The sequence below is a fragment of the Lemur catta genome, chromosome X (assembly GCF_020740605.2).
Source record: "Lemur catta isolate mLemCat1 chromosome X, mLemCat1.pri, whole genome shotgun sequence".
Taxonomy (NCBI): Eukaryota; Metazoa; Chordata; class Mammalia; order Primates; family Lemuridae; genus Lemur; species Lemur catta.
Genome location: NC_059155.1, coordinates 31,987,641 through 32,007,433, shown reverse-complemented (window position 1 = coordinate 32,007,433; position 19,793 = coordinate 31,987,641). Strand labels below are relative to the sequence as shown.

The following is a 19,793-nucleotide window of genomic DNA, read 5'->3' as shown; positions in this document are numbered from 1 at the left end:
CATTTGTACATTGTAACATTGTAATATGCTGAAATGAAAGAAAGAAAAGAAAAGAAAAGAAAAGAAAAGAGAAAAGAAAAGAAAAGGAACTCCATTCCAATATACTGCCACAAAATAGCCTGTGGAGTCTAATGGTCATACAGTATTAAAGTTTCTCAAGAAATGTGGCATTAATGATTTTTTATTAATAGAATTCATTTATTAAAAAAAACTGAGTTCCAGACTTTGTGCCAGCTACCATTCTAGGCAGAGAGGATTCTGGTGGTAAATAAGCCAGATAAAAATCCCTGCTCTCAATGGGCTTACATTCTAGTAGGAGAGACAGATAAATAAATAAATAATGTGATGTCAGATGGTGCTAAGTTCTGTGAAGAAAATAATATAGCAGAGTAAGAGAATAACAAGTGATGGGGTCAAGGGAGTTGTAAATTTACATAGGATGGCTAGGGAAGATGTCTCTGTGTAGGTGATGTTTCAGCAGACACTTTATTGGGAGGAAGGTCATTCCAGACAGAAGGAAGGGCAATTGCAAAGGTACTGATGCCAAGGTGTATTTGCTACACTTGAGGAACAATAATGAGGCCACTGTGGCTGAAGTGGATAAAGTATAGAAGGGAGTGGTAAGAGACGAGACTGGAGAGGAAGACAATGGCCAGCTCATATAGAGCCTTATATGTCACAGTAGGGACTTAGGATTTCATTCCAAGTGGGATGGAAAGCCACTGAAGTGAATAGGTTACTAATATTACCAGCATCAAGGGAATTTATGATTAAGTAGCAAAATATAACTCTAGCTTAAGAAACACTTGCAAAAGAAGAAAAAATAAGGCAGTTTATTAACTGTGTTATCTAAAATTTATTAATAAAAACAAAATAGTTTGTAGAGGCAATACTTTACTTTTGAGTCATAAGCTGACTGTTGGATAACTTCAGGAGCCATCCAAAATGGAGTTCCCACAAAGGTATTTCTTTTAATCTGTGTATCTGTCAGCTGGCCAGCAACTCCAAAGTCAGCAAGTTTAACATCTCCTTGTTCTGAGAGCAAGACATTGGCAGCTAGGAGGAAAAAAGAAATGAAAAAAAAAAAAAAGAAAAAAAAACCTCAGCTTCCTCAGAAGGCACCTATTTTTCTCAGGTTCATATTAGACTTTTGTATACCTTTTATGTCTCGGTGAATTTTCTTCTCTGAATGCAGATAGTCCAGACCTTTCAAAATTTCCTTTAGCATGGTAGCGATCTGGAACTCATCAAATGGACCAGCTCGAAGCTTAAGGGGCAAAACACACACATACACACGTATGAAAATTTAGAAACATAAAATTCAAAATTGATATCTTTGAAATAAGGGAATCACTTAAATATATGAAGCAGTTCTCTTTATTAAACCAGTATTTAAACAAATGAGGAAATTTTAAATGTGAAGGAAAGAAAGCAAAAGAGTTAAGTCAAAAGGCTGAACAGGTTTTTAAATGATTACATTTCATATTGAAAGATAATACAAGCACTTTCACCTATGTACTAGGCTCCAGAATTCTGAGGTTCCTGAAAGATTTAACAAATATGCTTAAATAATGAGAGAACCAGCTATCTTTTCTTCAGATGGAAAAAAAGAAATCAGCTATATAAATTCTGACATTTGCTGTTAAAAAGTTGTTATGTACTGACACTAAACTGATTTTTAGATCAGACAATTCATAAGATTTTCATAGCAACTATTTGATCATATTCATCAGCCATTTATGTGTTTCAATAATACTGTAAAGAATAGAGCCTTTTTGAGATTCAATTTGTAAATTTAGCCAGGCATATAATAATTAAACTAGTCAGACTTTCATTATAAATTTTTTTAAATCATGGAGGGATAATGTTTTTCAAATAAATGTAACACATTTCCCTTTCTTTCCCCATCCCTGTACCAAAGCCAATAGTTCCAACTGGAATACAAGGAAAGCAATGATTAGGTTTCAGGAGAACTTGTAATGGAATATCTGAAAATCTCTCTTTAAAATAAATGGTTATTTTAAAATTCTGGTACCTCATAAAGCACAAACAGTGGACTGTACAATATTATTACAGGAAAGGGTGGGAATCTAAAGTCAGAGCCGAGGTAGAGTTCTGTTTGCTGGAAGGAGGGAAGAGGTGGTGAAAATCAAACATTGCCCACTCTGCCTCACACTGGGAGGGATCCACAGCTCTTTGGCACCTTGTGCACTTCATCTTTCATGAATGCCATATTTATGCTGAATAAAGGGCACTTTCATGTTGAAATTTAACAACTTAAAATAGAACCCATACTTAGGTCTCACCATTTAATATTAACTGTGGTCTGGGTATACAGTATACTCCAGGGATGTTTGTAATTTCAATAGGTCCCTTTCCTAGGTAACATTATCTATTTACTTTTAAATCGATCAACTTCCACCCCAAATGTTTCTATTTAAACAGTAGTGATTAAAGTAGTTTCTTAAGTTTTTTAGAGAAGGTTAAAATGGCATATTATCTTATTGATGGCTAGCAATAAACTCCTGAGGTACTACCAAACAACTGAAGGACAAATGTCATTCTACTTAAGATTAGTACTTAGGATCACCTGACCATAAAACATTGGCAGGGCCAGAGGAGGTATACCCTTGGTTACTTAAGAAATAGGACAAAGTCCATAAATGGGTACTAGCTATCATTCTGAAAGACATTTAAACATAGCATGAATAAGCCAGTGTATTACCTAATACAGAATTTTAAAAAATATTTTGATAAAAACAAGAAAAAAGGGGTCCTAAAGATCCATGAACTTATTTGTTATATTTTAGAATTGGTTTAAAATTCAATAAAAGTAAAAGTTCAACTAACTGGGTGCTGGAGGAGGATGTGGGGAAGACTCTGGGGCAGGAAAATGGGCATGGAATGGTGGTATGGGTGAGTTTTTCTGGTTCATTATCACACAGAAAATTGTCCCAAACCTTGTGGCTAGAATGTTTCCCTAGACATGTTGGTAATGATTAGAGATGGAGAAAAAAGGGAGTTGGAAAGGGAAAGAAGGTAAAGTAGATGGAACAGAGGTTGTTTTTACATCCTTGGGAGAGGTAATGCCAGGATCTTGGTCTACTGTCCTGGAGTGCATAATTGAACTTCTCTCCAATGACTTGGACACGTGGCCACGTCTCTAATAGGTAACACTTCTGCCCCGGGGCAGTATATTGACCTTGTGTAATTTGCCTTTATTGTCAAATGAGGATATACAAGAGAGGGACATTTGCTCTTTCAAAGACTGTACAATTGTGGGCCTGTGGATCCTCCCTCCCTATGCTCCTTTGACTTCCAGCCAGTTGGCAATGCAGCAAGCTATGTTAGGCCTTTTCTTGTGGTTAGCATATTGTTTCCAACTTTTTTCCTTGGTGCTCATGTTTTATTCTATTCACCTTATTATATGTGTTTTTGTTGTAAGCCACTGAAATTCTTTTTGGAAAGAATTAGGGTGTAATAAATTCAATAAAATAATACACAATACGCTCTAAATCTGCTCACACACAACTAATTGTTTTTTTAGAATGGGAGGGACTCTTGAAGTACACACTATATAATGTTGAAATAAATGACATGTCATAATCTTATGTTATTCCATTAGTCAGGCACCAGGCACCACTTCAAAGTGAGAAACACTCTCTGCTCAATATCCCTCTTGTTTCCTCTTGTTCCCGGTAGCAGACCCCTTCTATATGCTTAATCCTTTCTTAGATTCCTCAAATGATAGTATTCATCTGCACAGGAGTACACATGGAAAAGGAATAGCACATTTTCTCATTATTTGCTCTCCCTATAAAGTCCAGTTAAATGAGGTTTATAATTAAATCACAATATTATCGAATTTTAGAGCTAGAAAAACAAAACTAGAGATTACTAATCCAATTTCTTCATTTAACATTTGAAGAAATTAGGGCACAAAGAGGTTAAATGGCTTGCCCAATAATAGCCAGGTAATCAGTGGTAGAACTGTGAATAAGACGTAGGTTTTGTGATTCTTAGCCAATACAGTGCTGACAACATTTTTAATTTGTTGAATTGACACTAATTGCTATTTGTTTTATTAAGCACAGATCAGAATGGCAGGATGAAATTAAGATCTCACAGTCATTTCACTTGGAGATTTCATAAAACTGATCAAACTAACACTACTAGGGGATACAGATTAGGGTTGTTAGTTGGAGTTAGGCCAGTGTTCAATGCTTAACACTGCTATCAGTGATCCTGATGAACAGAATGAACTAGCTTTGCCAATGCCTACAAAACAGGGAAGAGACATGGCAAGCACCTTGGGGGACCAGAAAAGGTAAACCAGTAAATTTGCAAAGGACTCTTAATATTCAAATTAATGGATGGAGGATCATGGAACAATTGAGAGGCTTCTTATAAAGCTAATGAACAAACTATTGTATAACAAGACTCTGTGATAAGACAAATAAAAATGAGATTATTTAATTTTAAGAGGAGAATGAGGCCTGACTCCAAATACATGAAGGATTATTATTATAAAGAAACACCAGTGGTGTTCTCTCACCACAGACAAGAAAGAAAAAATGAACTCAAGCTTCAGGATGTAAGAACTAGATTAGACACAAAGAAGGATCACCAAACTTAGCAACTGATTAAACTGACATGAATTCCTAGCAGAGATAAGGCTCTCTATCAGGTTTAATTACTATTTCTTTAGAATGGCTTGAGTATGGTTCTGCATAAAGGAAAGAAAATCTCTTATGGCCATTTCTGTTCATAGGAATATTTGAAACTTTCAGTTGGCAGTCAAGGTTAAAGCCTTTTAAAAATATTTACTCACTTTCAGTTAGGAAAACTCATTTCCACTTAAAAAATAAGAATTAAAATATTACTCAATAATCTTCATCTAAACACTTTCTTCTTAGAAACAGCATACTCTATAATTTCAAAGGCAGAAGCATGTAAATAAAAGACATATAATATTAAAGATGGAGGCCGGGCGCAGTGGCTCACGCCTGTAATCCTAGCACTCTGGGAGGCCGAGGCGGGTGGATCGCTCAAGGTCAGGAGTTCGAGACCAGCCTGAGCGAGAGTGAGACCCCGCCTCTACTAAAAATAGAAAGAAATTATCTGGCCAACTAAAAAATATATATGTAGAAAAAAAATTAGCCGGGCATGCTGCATGCCTGTAGTCCCAGCTACTCGGGAGGCTGAGGCAGAAGGATCGCTTGAGCCCAGGAGTTTGAGGTTGCTGTGAGCTAGGCTGAAGCCATGGCACTCACTCTAGCCTGGGCAACAAAGCGAGACTCTGTCTCAAAAAAAAAAAAAATTAAAGATGGAAGGGAACATAGAAATAACTTAATTCAACTTCTTTATTTTATAAGATACCCAAGTCTAGGAAATTTGTCTGATTGTCTGATTCAGTCACAGATTTAGTTATGAGTAGAGCCAGTGCTATAACCTCAAACTCCCATAGGACAGCCCAGTAGTATTCTACTACACAAAGTTCCCTCTCATAATGCACATTGAATTTTAATATGTCATATTAATAAAGATTTTAAAGGAGAGAAAAAACATTGTAGGATCACACTAACTTGGGGAAAACCACCAGTGTTTCACAAAGGCATTCTGTGTATAAACATATCTTCGTCAAGTGGAATTTTCCTGCACATTGCAGTATTTTGGCATTCTGATATCCCTGCCCACTAAAATGGCAGTAGCACTTCCAAGTCATTATGACAACCAAAAATGCCATCACATTTCAAAATGACCTATAGAGGTGTAGAGAGAGCTCTGTAGAGAACTGGATCTGTAGGCCTACTTCGTCAGAACCCTAGAAACACTATCTTAGACAGTTGGGCTACTATAACAGAATACCACAACAAACATATTTCTCACAGTTCTGGAGGCCGGGAAGAAATCCAATATCAAGGTGCCAGCAGACTGGTGTCTGGTGAGAGCATTCTTCCTGGTTTCCAGATGGCCTTCTTCTCATTGTACCCTCACATGGTAGAAAAAAGAGCTACAGTGCTCTCTGGGGCCTCTTTCATAAGAGCACTAATCTCACTCACGAGGGCTCCCCCCCTCATGACCTAATGACCTCCCAAAGGCCCCACCTCCTAATACTATCACACTGGGGTTAGGATTTTAACAGAATTTTGGGAGGACACAACATTCAGTCCCTAACAACCACTTTCAATGACAGTTATCTATACTACATATTTTTTAAAATCTAAGAACACTCAGTCCTTTCAGGGATAAGCTTATAAAAGTCAAATTTAAAACTTACTGCAATTTACACACACCCACGTCTAATTTGGGGGGACTTTATTGTATTAAGCTATTTGCATTTTTTATATACTCTTAGAATGTCAGGAACATGTTCAAACCTACAATATATCTGGTACCTATATAAGGATAGTGGTCCTGAAGAAAGAGTTTAATTTGAACATATTAAACTAACGCAACCACTTAGCTTGCCCAAAAGACATTCTTGCCCAAAAGACATGGTCAATTAAGAGAACAAAAATTATAGGTACATGTGAATGTATGTACATGTGCACACATGTGTATAATTATTTTAAAATACTTACAAGATCCAGTGCTGAACCACCACCCAGGTATTCCATTATTATCCATAATTTAGAACCCTGTAAAGTCATGAAACAATTTAATAATTACAAACCTGAGCCAAAATCACATACTAGCAAAAATGTTAAATCTCACATACTAATGCACAGATTCTAAAATAGGTTTAAAAGTCTTGGCCTGGAACCCAGAATATATTTTTTCCATACACCATTACAAATGAAAGTAAAGTTCTGAGCTTAGACTCCCCCTCCAAACCTATTTAAGCCTATGATATAGCCAAAAAAATTAAAGTATTATGTTATTATTGAACTATTAGTAATTTTATAAAACCCAGAAAAAATAAACCATAGCTTTAAATTATTATCTTGAATGATAATATTGAAAGGAAAAGACAGTTACATTAAAGAATGAGGAGGTAAGTAGAGACCTGTAGAAATTTTGACTGGTTCACATGTGATCCAGAGTTTGAGGACACTGGATATTTTGCCGTATTTTAGTTGTTGGCTTTCATTTGTTTTAATGTAATTTCCCAACTTTTATCAGCCATGATTAATGGGCATTTTTGGTACACACATGGACCCTAGAAAGAATATTGTTTATTTTTCCTCTGATGCAATGAGATAAGAAAAAGGGAGTCTTTAGCTTAAAAAGTGTATGATTATTCCAGGTGGAATTAACTTCATGATGAACTGAACAAGAAGAAATGGGGTTTATGGGGGAGAAATACATGTATATGAATTCTAAAACAGGTGTGTACCCACACCCACACACTAGTCCTATCAGTTAAACATTAGAATAAGTCATTAAACTCTTTTTTTAATCTATAGCTTGAAACACTAGGGATATCTTTCTTTCTATACCATCTCATGAGTGGTATTCTCTGAATTTTTGTGGAACCACAGAGCTGACTAGAAGTAGAATGTTTGGTTTTACTATATTGGCAGCAGTGAAGCTCTGACTGGATTGTGTTCCAAAAATAAATTTTTAAGTAAGATATTCAGAATTTTGAAAGTAAACATTTTCCCATAAAAATAATGTCTAGGTTCCTGGGGTAGTCCTCCCAAAAGACAATTTCACACAAATGTATTCGTAGTGTAGCATAAAGAGTACCAGAGAAACTCACTACTATTTATACTTTAACAATTTTTCTAGGGGAAAAATATATTCAGTGTTGTGCTTCAACTTGGGATGCCAGAAACACATTTGTCACCTTTACAGCCCCAGCTGTGGGATGAAGATTTTCAAGCTACTGCTGGTAGTCCTCAAACTCTAAAATCCCTGGGAGGTAGTCAGGAGTTCAATTTAAAATTTCCAAGCAGCTCCATGGGGCTGGGACTTTATCAAGGCGGAGAATGGACTCCAGTGACAGGACGATGAGTGCTTAGGGGATGGGGGAGGGTTGAAGAATCAGAGGTGAATTGACATTGTAATGCAGGGAATGGGACGTGGCCTAGGGTTAGGACCAGGGAGAGAGGGCTCATTTAATTAAGACAAAAGGATTCTCCCTTTCTTGATGCTGACACTATATATAATGTATAAGAAAGAGAGAGAAATGGTGTTTCCCTAACATTTCTACCTCCTCCGCTAATCTTGACATCCACTCTGTCCTGCTGTAGCTGGCCAGCTTGAACTGAGGAAAGAAAGCTGAGAGTCTTTGTTAGCGGCAGTGTCTACAGTAGGAAAGAAAGGAAATAAATTCCCACAATAGCGGTGAGGGAAGAGGAGTTCCAGGAGAGATTCATGTAACTTGTATTTGTGTATAGAAATTAGGCACTCAGAACCTGAGAATTGTGAACTTGATGCATCTTTATACTTTTTTAAAGAGAAGACAAAAGTGGTTCTTACAATGCCATATAGCTTAAGAATTTTTTCTTTTACCCGTTTGCTTCTAACAAGTACTATATTCTACCCTATGAATTCAGAAAGCTTCCCATTCACCTGACATTTAAAAGAATATCTTATAAAACATGTTTATCTGTTTTACAGGTCTGCATGAATGAAAGCACCTGTTTTCCAAGTTAAAAACGTTTTGTGCCTTTTTGTTTATACCAATTCAAAATGGAAACTTGCCAACTGTCACTAAAAAGTATTCACAGAAAGCTTGAAATGTGACTTTACAAAGTAGTATACACTGTTGAGTTATTAAAGTTATGACTAAGCAATTTCTAGATCTGAAAATAAGGTTTCCTACCAGCAAGCAAGCTTTTCAGCAGAAGTAGGACTCCTCTGAGACAAGAAGGGGACCAAAGCTACCTGATAACTTTCCCAGCTACCTCCTTTTGACCGCCACTTCTGGAGACAAACCTCACTGAGGGGTGACCACAGATCTGAACATTCACATGATTTCTAGGCAGGTGTGGGCCTGATGCAAGGCCTGAGTGGGCACCGATGGGAAGGGCGAGCTGGCGGGGCTCCTCCCTCTTCAAGGAAGCTTAACCCACAAAAGATCTGACCAATTCCTTGTCCACAGCAGGTTTCAATGGTTCAATGAAATCACCAATCATAAGCAAAACCAAACCAAAAAACTTAGACCCTATCATCCTATTATTTTGGGAGACGACAAAATACTTTTGATATCTGGTAAAAGAATTTAGTGTTGGAGAGTACAAATAAGTGTGTTTGGTTTGCTTTTTAAATAACTTAAAAGGCTATGATGGTATCTACATACTGGTTTACAATTCCTAAAGAACCAAGTGACTATAAACCATAGCCATAAACCCAGCACATTTAAGCATAGGAATTCCCTGAAGGAAAAACTCCACTTCTCCACTTATAAAAAGATCCACACATTTGAATATTAGTTTGGAGTTAAGTCATACATCAACCTGGGTGGTCATTCACGATTAGGAAATTGTCCCCAAATTCAGAACGCCTAAAGAGTAACTGCTCCTGAGTTGTACTAGTTATTGGAAAGAAGTTAGACCCTAGTGTTAACAAAGTACTGGTGTCTGAAGTATCAACTCTGTCACCCCATGAGGGCTTTGAATCCCAACCGTTTGCTGCTAAAGCAGATACTTGGCCAAAGTGGAAAGAAATGCTCTATGGAACTTGGAATTCATTTGTTTATAAAAAATATTCAATATATCCATAATGTATATTTGAGAGAGTATTATTTATACTACATACATGTTGAATTAATTGAGCTGGTCTAGTAACCCAATAGCCAACCAAAACATTGGCCACATAAACTAGCATGTATAATTTAAATAAGCCAGTCAGAAAACAATAAATATTGTATGATTCCACTTATATGAGGTACCTAGAGTTGTCAAATTTATAGAGAAAAAAGTAGGATGGTAGTTGCCAAGAACTGTGGATAGAGGGAAGTTATTAATATTATTTAATGGGTACAGAGTTTCAATTGGTAAAGGTGCTCTGGAAGTGGATGATGATCAGGGGTGCACAACAATGTGAATGTACTTGATGCTACTGAACTATATGGTTTAAATGATAAATTTTATGTCATGTATATTTTACCATAATTTAAAAAACACAGCACATGAGATTTATAAAACTGTAAGAGACAGTAGAGACCATCTTGCCTAGAATATGGCTATAGACTTTACCACCTCTGAGCCATTTTCTCCCAGTTTGGAATGCCTTGTTCATACCCCACCCTCACATCCCAAACTCCACTAAAATCATACTCAAGACCTAGTTCAAATACTACTTTCCCAGTTTTAGGGTTATTGTACTTAGTGTAACCAGAGGTTATTAATATGAGGCAAGTTATAAATATATATATGGGGCTGAGAAGAAAGTTTACAACCAGAGACATGAATTTACAAGTTGTCAGAATAAAGTGGATGAGACTGACCAGGGAAAATATGCAGAATGAGAGGAATACACATAGTAGGCATTTAATAAATAAATGTCTGTTGAATTGAATTTAATATGGGGCTCCTTAGACCTGTGTTATATTAAAGACATTCCTATTTTGAGAAAAGAATATTTTAAGAAGGAAAAAAAATTTCCTGTCCCTGATTTCAAGTTTTATAAGAGAACTCCACAAAAATGTTAAAAAGAATATTCCAGAGACACTGAACATACACTAGATGTAAGCACACACACAGTTTCATTGAAAAATACTGAGAAGGCCACAAAACTGTACAGACTACTCTGGAATATTTTACTTCATTCAATTCTTTTTTTAAATAAATATTGGTGGTGGTATGGGGGGGGACAATATTTCCTTAACACACGCAGAAATCTAAAGGCAATTTTCAGCTGCAAATAAAGGCATGATTCAAATTCTATTCAATGCCTGAGTGAGCTTCATTTTAAGATTTACATTGAACTAGAAAAATATTTAAAGATTATAAAAGATTCTTCCAATATTATGAGATCAGAAGGGAAGGGTTTGCTTATTTTAGCACTCTTCATAAAGACTAACTTTGTCTGTCAAGAAAATCTGCAGTGAACTAAAATTAAAGGAAAACACTGTGGTCATACTGATGTGTTTGTCTGGTTTTTACTCTTGTTTTTAAAAATGAAGTTATACAGTGAGCTCAGTCAAAATGAATACCTAGTACATTTTCTGCATGTCTCAAGGAAATCACTACAACTGCATACAGTTTCAAAGAGCATATAATTTTCTCTCAAATGTAATAAACTTTTCCTCTAGCTTACAGTAAGGTCTTGATTATATACGATATCCTGTGTAAGAACAATCTGAGAAAAAAACCATACCCTACTTTCCTCAATTAACTTTACTTACAAAATCCCCCCATGTCACCTGAAATAGAAGGATGGGCCACAATAAGTACGTAAGTTGATTGATAATGCAGTTCCCTGATGGTACTAAGAGGACGTGGCCTTGAATTAAGTTGACTGCCTTAAACAGAACCCTGTTATATTTGATGTGATTTTAGTTTAGGAAAAAAATGCAGGCCCACAGAGTCATACTACATTTTAATATAAATGGAAAATAAATGAGTTGGTCAATTTAAGAAAGTGATTTAAATAAATAGTATGAAAAGGCCTGTAAGATCACAGGATATTTCTCTTTCTCAGTATATGTATGTTTATATACAGATATAAGTACATACATTTATTTACTTTAAATAGAGTCAGTATATTAATAATATCAGCCAGCGGTGCATTTCTATAATTTTATCATAAGGCAAAATGTTCTTCAATGTAATCTTTCACATCATAGATTTTAATTAATGATGGGTGATAAAAATAATTCAATTTAATCTTTTAAGAAGACATCTTGGACAAAGGTTTTATATCACTGACTGGTCTGAGTATATTGTACAATCATGATTTATGACAAACAAAAAATTAATTTCATTTATTTAAAGTTAAGTAATTACCAGGTGACTAGTACATATATACTTCTTTGTTACTTAAAAAGAGCTCTGTGAAATCATAGAAATAGAAGATACAGAGCTATAACTCATTTTTTCATAAGAATACTGAATATGAGTAAAATAAATAAAAAAACAACAAAAAAGGAATACTGAACATGAATAAACAAAGGCTATAAGCAACCAGCAAAACAGTCAAACCATATCAGTATCAATTTTCAGCATATTATAGAATAGTCATCTAAAAGAGGGTTTATTTAATATTTTAAGTCAGTTACCAAAAAAATAGCTTATTTGTCACAGGTGCTTAAAATTATTAATAGCATGGGTTCAGGTTTCATCTAGAGCAGGTCTAGAATTACCAGCATTCAATCCAGAAAGAATAAACCACAATGAGCAAATAAAACACATACACAGACACACACATGCTTGCTCGCTTCTCTCTCTCTCTAGCAAATTCCTGGAGCAGCCTACAGTGAAGCCTGCTGAGGAAATTAGGAGGGGAATCAAAAACTACTGAAATTAAGTGATCACTCATAAGATTTCTAAAACAGAATACGACCTGCTAAATTAGCTTTTTAGGAACAAATATGAAAGTAAAATTATTTCACAAAGGACCAAATAATTATGTATGTAGTAAAATACAGTAACAGAAGTAAATGCTGAAATTGGATAGAAATTACCAGCATTATCACTTCCTCTTGGAAGCCTTTTCTTCATGCCACTTCTGAAAATGAAGGATGGAAGTGACTACTTGCTTATTTGTGCCTCATCTTGTACGTACTTTAATCATAAAATCTGCACCATTTTAGTATAATACTGGACTGTGAGCTCCAGTACTGAGCTGCTCATTTACATCTTCAGCACCTAGTACAGTGTATTATATAGTGGCTGTTTGCTTAATGATTCATTCTACTATACATTCATTCTATATACATCTAATATTAGAATAAATCAGGCTTTGTAAAAAGGCAGTGAAATTCATGATAAATTTCTGTATCAGTATTAACTAACATAGATACAGACAGATGAAGAAAGAGATGACAGAGTGAAGTCATCAAGATGGTGGAGAAGGACATACCAGCCTCCATAATCCCACAAAAAAACAAATACAGACAGCTATCCACAAACCAAAATAACCTTGGGATGGTTCAAGGGCCCATTTAAGAAACCGCAACAATACAATGGAACAGAAAGGATCACTGATGAGATCAGGTACCTGAGAGGCCAGGAGATGGCTAGGAACAAAGAAGAAAGGCAGAGGCTATTGGCATCACCACACAGTGAGAGCCACCATGGTCCCCTGAGGCCTGATCTGCAGAGGTGACTGGCATTTATTGCTATTGAGGTAGCCAACAGCCATTCCTACCAAGGAACCCTAGAGAGAGAGACATGGCTACAAAACTCTTCCCCCTCAAGAAGCAGATGCTGTTGAGCTATTTGGGGAAAGGAGCTGCCACTCTCCCAACCCATGCAAGCTCCTGACCCCTGAATCATGCCTTCCCCATGAGTGCCCACACTCCAGACCCAGGCTCTATGGCTGCACTACACTTAACCATGCTTCAGACACCTGAGGCATGACCATAGTGAGCTAGCTCACACCTTGGGATCTGGAGCCAAGGTCTCTCTGAGTGTGCCTGTGCTCCAGACACCCACATAGTCACTGTTGAAAGCTAGCCTGCATCCCAGACTCCAGACAAGATCTGTGGCTACACTGCACCCACCCACAGCTCGGACACCAGAACCACCCATAGCCATACTGAACTAGCTCACACCCTGGACACCAGAGCCAAGGTCCATCTGTGCATGCCTGTGGTCTGGACACCAGCTCAGCTACCAGGAAGAGCTAGGGCCCTCCCTGCCCTCAGAACCACTGTGGCTTGGTGCATGCCCATTCTCCTGTTCCCTGCCTACTTCACAAACATCCATACCTTGAACCTCCTTACCAGCAGAGCAGTGAAAGGTGTCTGCACCTCGGACATCAGTGCCATTACCGCCCCAGGTCCAAGAGCAGTAGTCCCTCCAGGCATGCCTGTACATGAGGCCTCAGCTCTGGGGCCACTCCATGGACATCACTCATCAGACACCAGTGCCACCTTGAATGGGCCCCAAGCCAGACTCAGTGCCAAGAGGGATCCGCTCTGTCATAATTTCCCTGGTGAGAGAAAAAGGACTCTAGCAGCCCTCACCACCAAAGACTCCCAACAGTCCTCACCATTGCTGTGGACACCCACATGTTCACCACTGAGGATCCCTGCAATCTTGTCAACACTAATATCAGTTGACAGAGTTGCACAGAGACCATGATGCTGTGCACTCACTGGAACCAGACTGCTGTATGTAGCCTGCCTAGACATTGCCCTTGCACCATCCTATAGAGGAAGGTTTTTCCACACTGAAACTTGTAATGTCCGGAAGAGGTGAATGCTCCACCAAATGCGCAGACGTCAACATATGGCAACAAGAAACATGAAAAACCAAGGAAAGATCTTACTACCAAAAGAACACAATAGTTTCCCAGTAGCTGACTATAAATAAATGGAGATTTATAAATTGCTTATTAAGGAAGCTCATCTAACTTTGAGAAAATACAAGGAAACAATTAAATGAAATCAAGAAAACAAAAAATGAACAAAATGAGAAATTTAAGAGAGATTAAATCATTTTAAAAAACCAGAAACTTTTGAGTTGAAAAATACAATGAATGAAATGAAAAATCCAATAGACAGTGTCAACAGCAGAACTGATCAAACAGAAATAAGAACCCAGGAACTCAAAGAGAGGTTATTTGAAAAAGATATAGATAGATATCCTAGGAGGTATTTGGTCAGCAGAGCATAAAAAGTTAGCACTAATTTTTACACAGGCCAACAGCTGAATGAGTTATAAACACACTCTGGCATACAGATTGATCAACAAAACCTTCCCCCCATATAAACATTGAAAAGCAAAGATCTAATACTGCCATCCTTTGAAAAATTTCAAAGCAAGGATAAACAATTTCATGATAATTTAAACTCTCAACTAAGCTAGAGTTTTTTAGATTTTTATTCTTCACATTCTAATAAACACAAATCCTGACTTCTAACTCTAGAGCCCAAGAACTCTTGAGTTTTACCAACCAAAGTTTTCCATTATGTAGTAACATCTCCATCTGCTGGACTTTTAGGTGTCTGCTACTTCCATGATCCTGGAACCAGTAAAAATGCAACTTTTGTTTCAGAGGGGAGAACTCCATTTTTGCAAATATTTATCATATGCTTAAGATGTGCCATACCCTGTACTAACTGATGTAAAAATGAAGACTGGTTAAGCTAAAACCAGTGAGAGAAAGAAATGTGTAAATAAACACCATAACTCAATGGAATAAGTGACATACATGTTCCATTAATTTTGAAGTTGAGACAGACTAGACCACTGAGAATAGTGTGTGGAAACCCAGGGGGATAACTCTTTCCTGACAAAGGATATGTCTCCAGGACCAGCTGTATTTCTGTTCCTTCATCAAACCAAAAGTTCAGGTGTGGATAAAGGGTGCAGCTGAGTACTGGGATGCATTCAGGATACAGCTGCTAAATCTAACAACGGTTTATTTGGCACTATAAATGGAGCTGGATTCTGCCTAGAGGCCAAAGACTGCCAAATCCTAATTTAAGACATAGCTTTTCAAAAAATAGAATTAAAAAAAGAAAAACTTATAATGAAAATACCTTATGACTTAAATAATACAGCACACACATTACCTTTAAATATGACCCATAGTATTTTGTTACATATGAGCTGTCACACTGACTCAAAACAGTTATTTCTTGCTGAATGTCTTCTATTTCATCTTCGGCTTCCTCAAGGTCTATAATTTTAATAGCAACCACTTGCTGAGTACGGTTATCAATTCCTTTGAAAACTTCTCCAAATGAGCCTTTCCCAATGCGTTCTAATTTTGTGAACAGTTCTTCTGGATCAGCTATATTATTCTAAAGGAGAATGGGGGAGAGAGAAAGAACACAAATGTTTTGAATGAAATTTTTTAAATGAAGGAAAATAAATCACACAAGACAATAACACATTTGTTAAAGCATACACATTCCTTTCAATCTCCACATGTGCTTTGTTAGAACAATTGTAATACCAAATTGCCAGCTAGTCCATATCTATTGGATCACCCACACCAACTGGGCTTAGCTGATCCTGCTACCACAAACAATCACGTACAGCAAAGGTATCTGGTGCCTGACAAAAGGTCAGGCACTTTTTGGAAGAAAGCAGTTGATTATACACAGTTTTCACATTACTGCAAATGTAGCAATAGTGAGAGAACATCTAAACTAAGCTAAGGTAATCATTTAAAATTGTAACACGCTGCCAATATTACCTTTCAACTCTCCTGTCTCCAACTCAGATATCCCAATCACCCCAACTACACTTCCAAATCACTATCTAAACAACACAGAGTGCAAAAGACTCCAGGTTTTATAAGTCTTTTTTTTCTTTCTTTGCTTGAGATCCTTTCTATATGTAATGTTCTCATCAATGGCTGAAATAGGATTGTGTGCCTTTGTGACAATTGCCAGCACTCCTGAGGAAATGGTAATAGGTTGAACTTTCACAACTCATCTCACTGTGAAGATCCAGAATAAGTTAACTTTGCTTCAATAAAATCTGGAATCAAGCATAGCTTTTTAAGGTTAACAAATGTATAAGCATGATTTAGGTTTATAAATTCACCGTCCTTTCCTGATTCAGAAATATCCTTTATCTTATAATATACAATATTGAATTAAATTTTTTCCCATGAGACAACCTTTATATCCTTACTTAAACTCATACTGCTGAAGATATATTGCTAATCAAGTAGAAACTCAAGATTTCCAACCCCCCGAAGTGCATTATTAAGTTATTAATCAAAAACTTTGAGTTCCTTCAAAATATAGGAGGATGCTATCTAATTCTGGTGAGCTACCTATATTTAATTTTTCAATTGGACCTTGTTCATTTACTACAATTTTACCTAGTTTCACATCACCATCAATTTCAGGAGACCATCAATTTGTGGATTTAGCATGTCCCTTATGTCTTCCTTTAGACAAAGAGGCCATTAAAGTTTGTTGTTTCTATATATAACCTGGACTTATGTACCCCCATGATGAGCTGAAATAAAAAAAAAAAGTTTGTTGTTTCTTATCAAGTTCTTTGCACCATGACCACCAAATAGACACACTACTACTACAGTAAACTGCTTCTGTTTAAGGTAACTTCAAAATTTATGACTACTTTTAAGGAATTTCACTAAATAATACAGCACACATATAACTGTTTTGAGTCAGTGTGACAGCTCATATATAACAAAATATTAGAGGTCATATTTAAAGGTAATGTGTGTGATGTATTATTTAAGTGAATTTTCTTTTTTCAACATGCCTAAAATACATTTTGCATATGACCTGTTTACCTTATAAGCTTCCCCATTCCCCTTGATTAGATTTTTTTTTTCATTTCTAAAAGATGCACTTTCCATGTGGAAGTCTCTGATACTGCAAGCTACTTGTGTATCCCCACCCGCCTCCAGTACCCACATGGAACAAATACATCTTGAGCTTCCCATATGGGCTTTTAAAAATAGTTTAGGCTTCTAGTAGGTTGCAAATGCATCGTTAGTGCTCACATTTTGTTATAATACCTTCTCAAGAACTTGAGCACCATCATTATTGATTTCCTTGGTGTCTTCTCTTGATAAGACATTGTACTTCATTGTGATTATTATTACATAGTGGCTAACCCACAGTTACCTCTTCCTACTTTGGGTGATGGTTCTTGGCTTTGTAGTACCTTGTGGCAAAAAGTACCCAGCAAATAGCTTGGTGATGAGTTCACCTCCCTGTAACTTCCTAAATTCAGTAGACTTGGAAAAAAACCATGATGAGTGTTTCAGTGTTTCTGACACAGTTACAAAATAATTCTAAAATTTGGAAATATGCCATTGATTAAAAAATAATGGTTATGTACCTTCTGATAACACTCTGGAAAGTGTGTGTATTCACTAACTTTATAACTAGAATTTTCTGTTGTTAAGAAACAAAAATTAAATCCTAATCTTCTTAATTAGTGTTTTAAAAGGATTTGACTGAAACAACCAACCCCAGGGAGGATACAGCTGTTCCTTGCTTGCTATAATAAATGGGCTCTTGCAAACATGTAAATCAAAAATTTAAAAACCAAGTCACAGTTTGCATTTTAAAGAAGCTCTGAAGTAAATCCTAATTCATGAATATAATTTAAGATTTTAAATCAAGGAATAGCAAATTGGAGACAGAAAAAGAGAAAGACTCATCATTTACACAGTGTTTGCTCTTCCTACTCTTTTATTTTGGGTCTAAAACTTTTCATGCAAAACACCAAATTTCAGAGTGGAGGGAATCACGAAAACAAGATTTACTAGTATAACCTCACTTCCCTAACTATCAAGGGATAGAGATCCCTGCCCCACTTACCAGTTCCTGAACCCCTGATAGATTACATTCAAGTTCTAATTCCCCCTTCATCATATTAAACCAAAGTATCCTAAGTCTTTATTAAAACAGATTTACTTCCTGTTTTTAGTACAAGGGCAAAAGTCATGCAAATAAAACTACCTATATAAAGAAGCTGGTTTGCCCAATCATTCTCATTGTTCTATGGAGTCTCTAAGAAAATCAAGTCAGTTCCCTCTCTATCCAAATCAAATATTATTTAAGAATTTGAAAGTTTCTAAATCTTTCTTACCTCTACTGCAAAATTACAATTTACTTCTATATCTGTGTTTGCAATGCCTTCTCAAAGCCATAGCCCAGGAAAGAGCTCTAAGTTCTGGAGAAGCAAATAGGAGGAACTGCTAAATTAACCTCATATTGATTTTACAACTAATGGTAGATGCTTTCTATATGCCCCACAAAAAAAGGGTCTGTGAAAATGAAAACCTCACAGATCCACCTCAGGGCATTCACATTATTCCTTGACCTGCTTTACCTGTTCTTTTACTTGAATTTGCACCCTTCAGCTATAAGTACACTGTTACAAATTTAAGTCTTAGACAGATGGTATCATTACCACTAAAACAACAACAAAAACAACAACTATTCAGTATGGACATACTCTCAGGAAGTCCAAAAGGGGAAAATTTAAGGTGATCATCTTGCTTGTCTCCTGTGGGAAGTCAAGGGCATATGGAAGAAGGCTTCTTGGATACTTAAACCACAGAAACAGAGGGCTGGAAGAACTCTTAAAGATTCTCTAAGTACTCTCCCATCCTGGCTGTACATTAGAATGACCTGTATAACTTTAAGAATGCAGATACCTAGTCCTTACCCCAAAACTATTGATTCAGACTATCTGAGATTAGGGTACTGCAACCAGTATTTTTAAAAAGCACCTCAAATGATTCCTATGTAGTCATTTTTGCACCAGTCTTGAGATCAGCATTTGGGAACCACTGAGCAGACAAATGTGAAATTTGTATCTTTGATTACAGGGAGCTCATTATCCCTATTTTTCCCAGGCAAGCATATGGGTCTCATCTAATTCTGCACACTAAAAGTGAACAAGTTGGAGATCAAAATAAAACCAAGAGAACTTCGGTATTTACTATACATACCTACATTTTAAAAATTAAATCTGCAACACTTCTTCTAAGTATGTGTCTCTTAAATTAGCACAGTTGACCGGGATCAACATGGGTTTGAACTGCATAGGTCCACTTATTCACAGATTTTTACCAACCAAACACAGAGTGAAAATACAGTGTTCCTGGAATGTGAAACTCACACATACGGAAGGCTGCCTTTTTGTATCTGTGGGTTCCACAGGGCCTGCTGAGCGACTTGAGTTTGCACAGATTTTGGTATATGTGGGGGTTCTGGAACCAAT

General features: G+C 36.6%; 1 protein-coding gene across 1 annotated transcript in view; it reads right to left on the bottom strand.

The window, feature by feature from the left end:
• Positions 1-19,793, bottom strand: part of STK26 (serine/threonine kinase 26) — a 54,979-nt gene that overhangs the window by 6,555 nt on the left and 28,631 nt on the right. Inside the window, exons 3-6 of the mRNA XM_045538899.1 lie at positions 15,638-15,868; positions 6,585-6,641; positions 1,159-1,267; positions 899-1,056 (exon numbers count right to left, since the gene is read on the bottom strand). Coding sequence (XP_045394855.1) covers positions 899-1,056; positions 1,159-1,267; positions 6,585-6,641; positions 15,638-15,868 — 555 coding nt within the window. The remainder of the gene's footprint in view (positions 1-898; positions 1,057-1,158; positions 1,268-6,584; positions 6,642-15,637; positions 15,869-19,793) is intronic.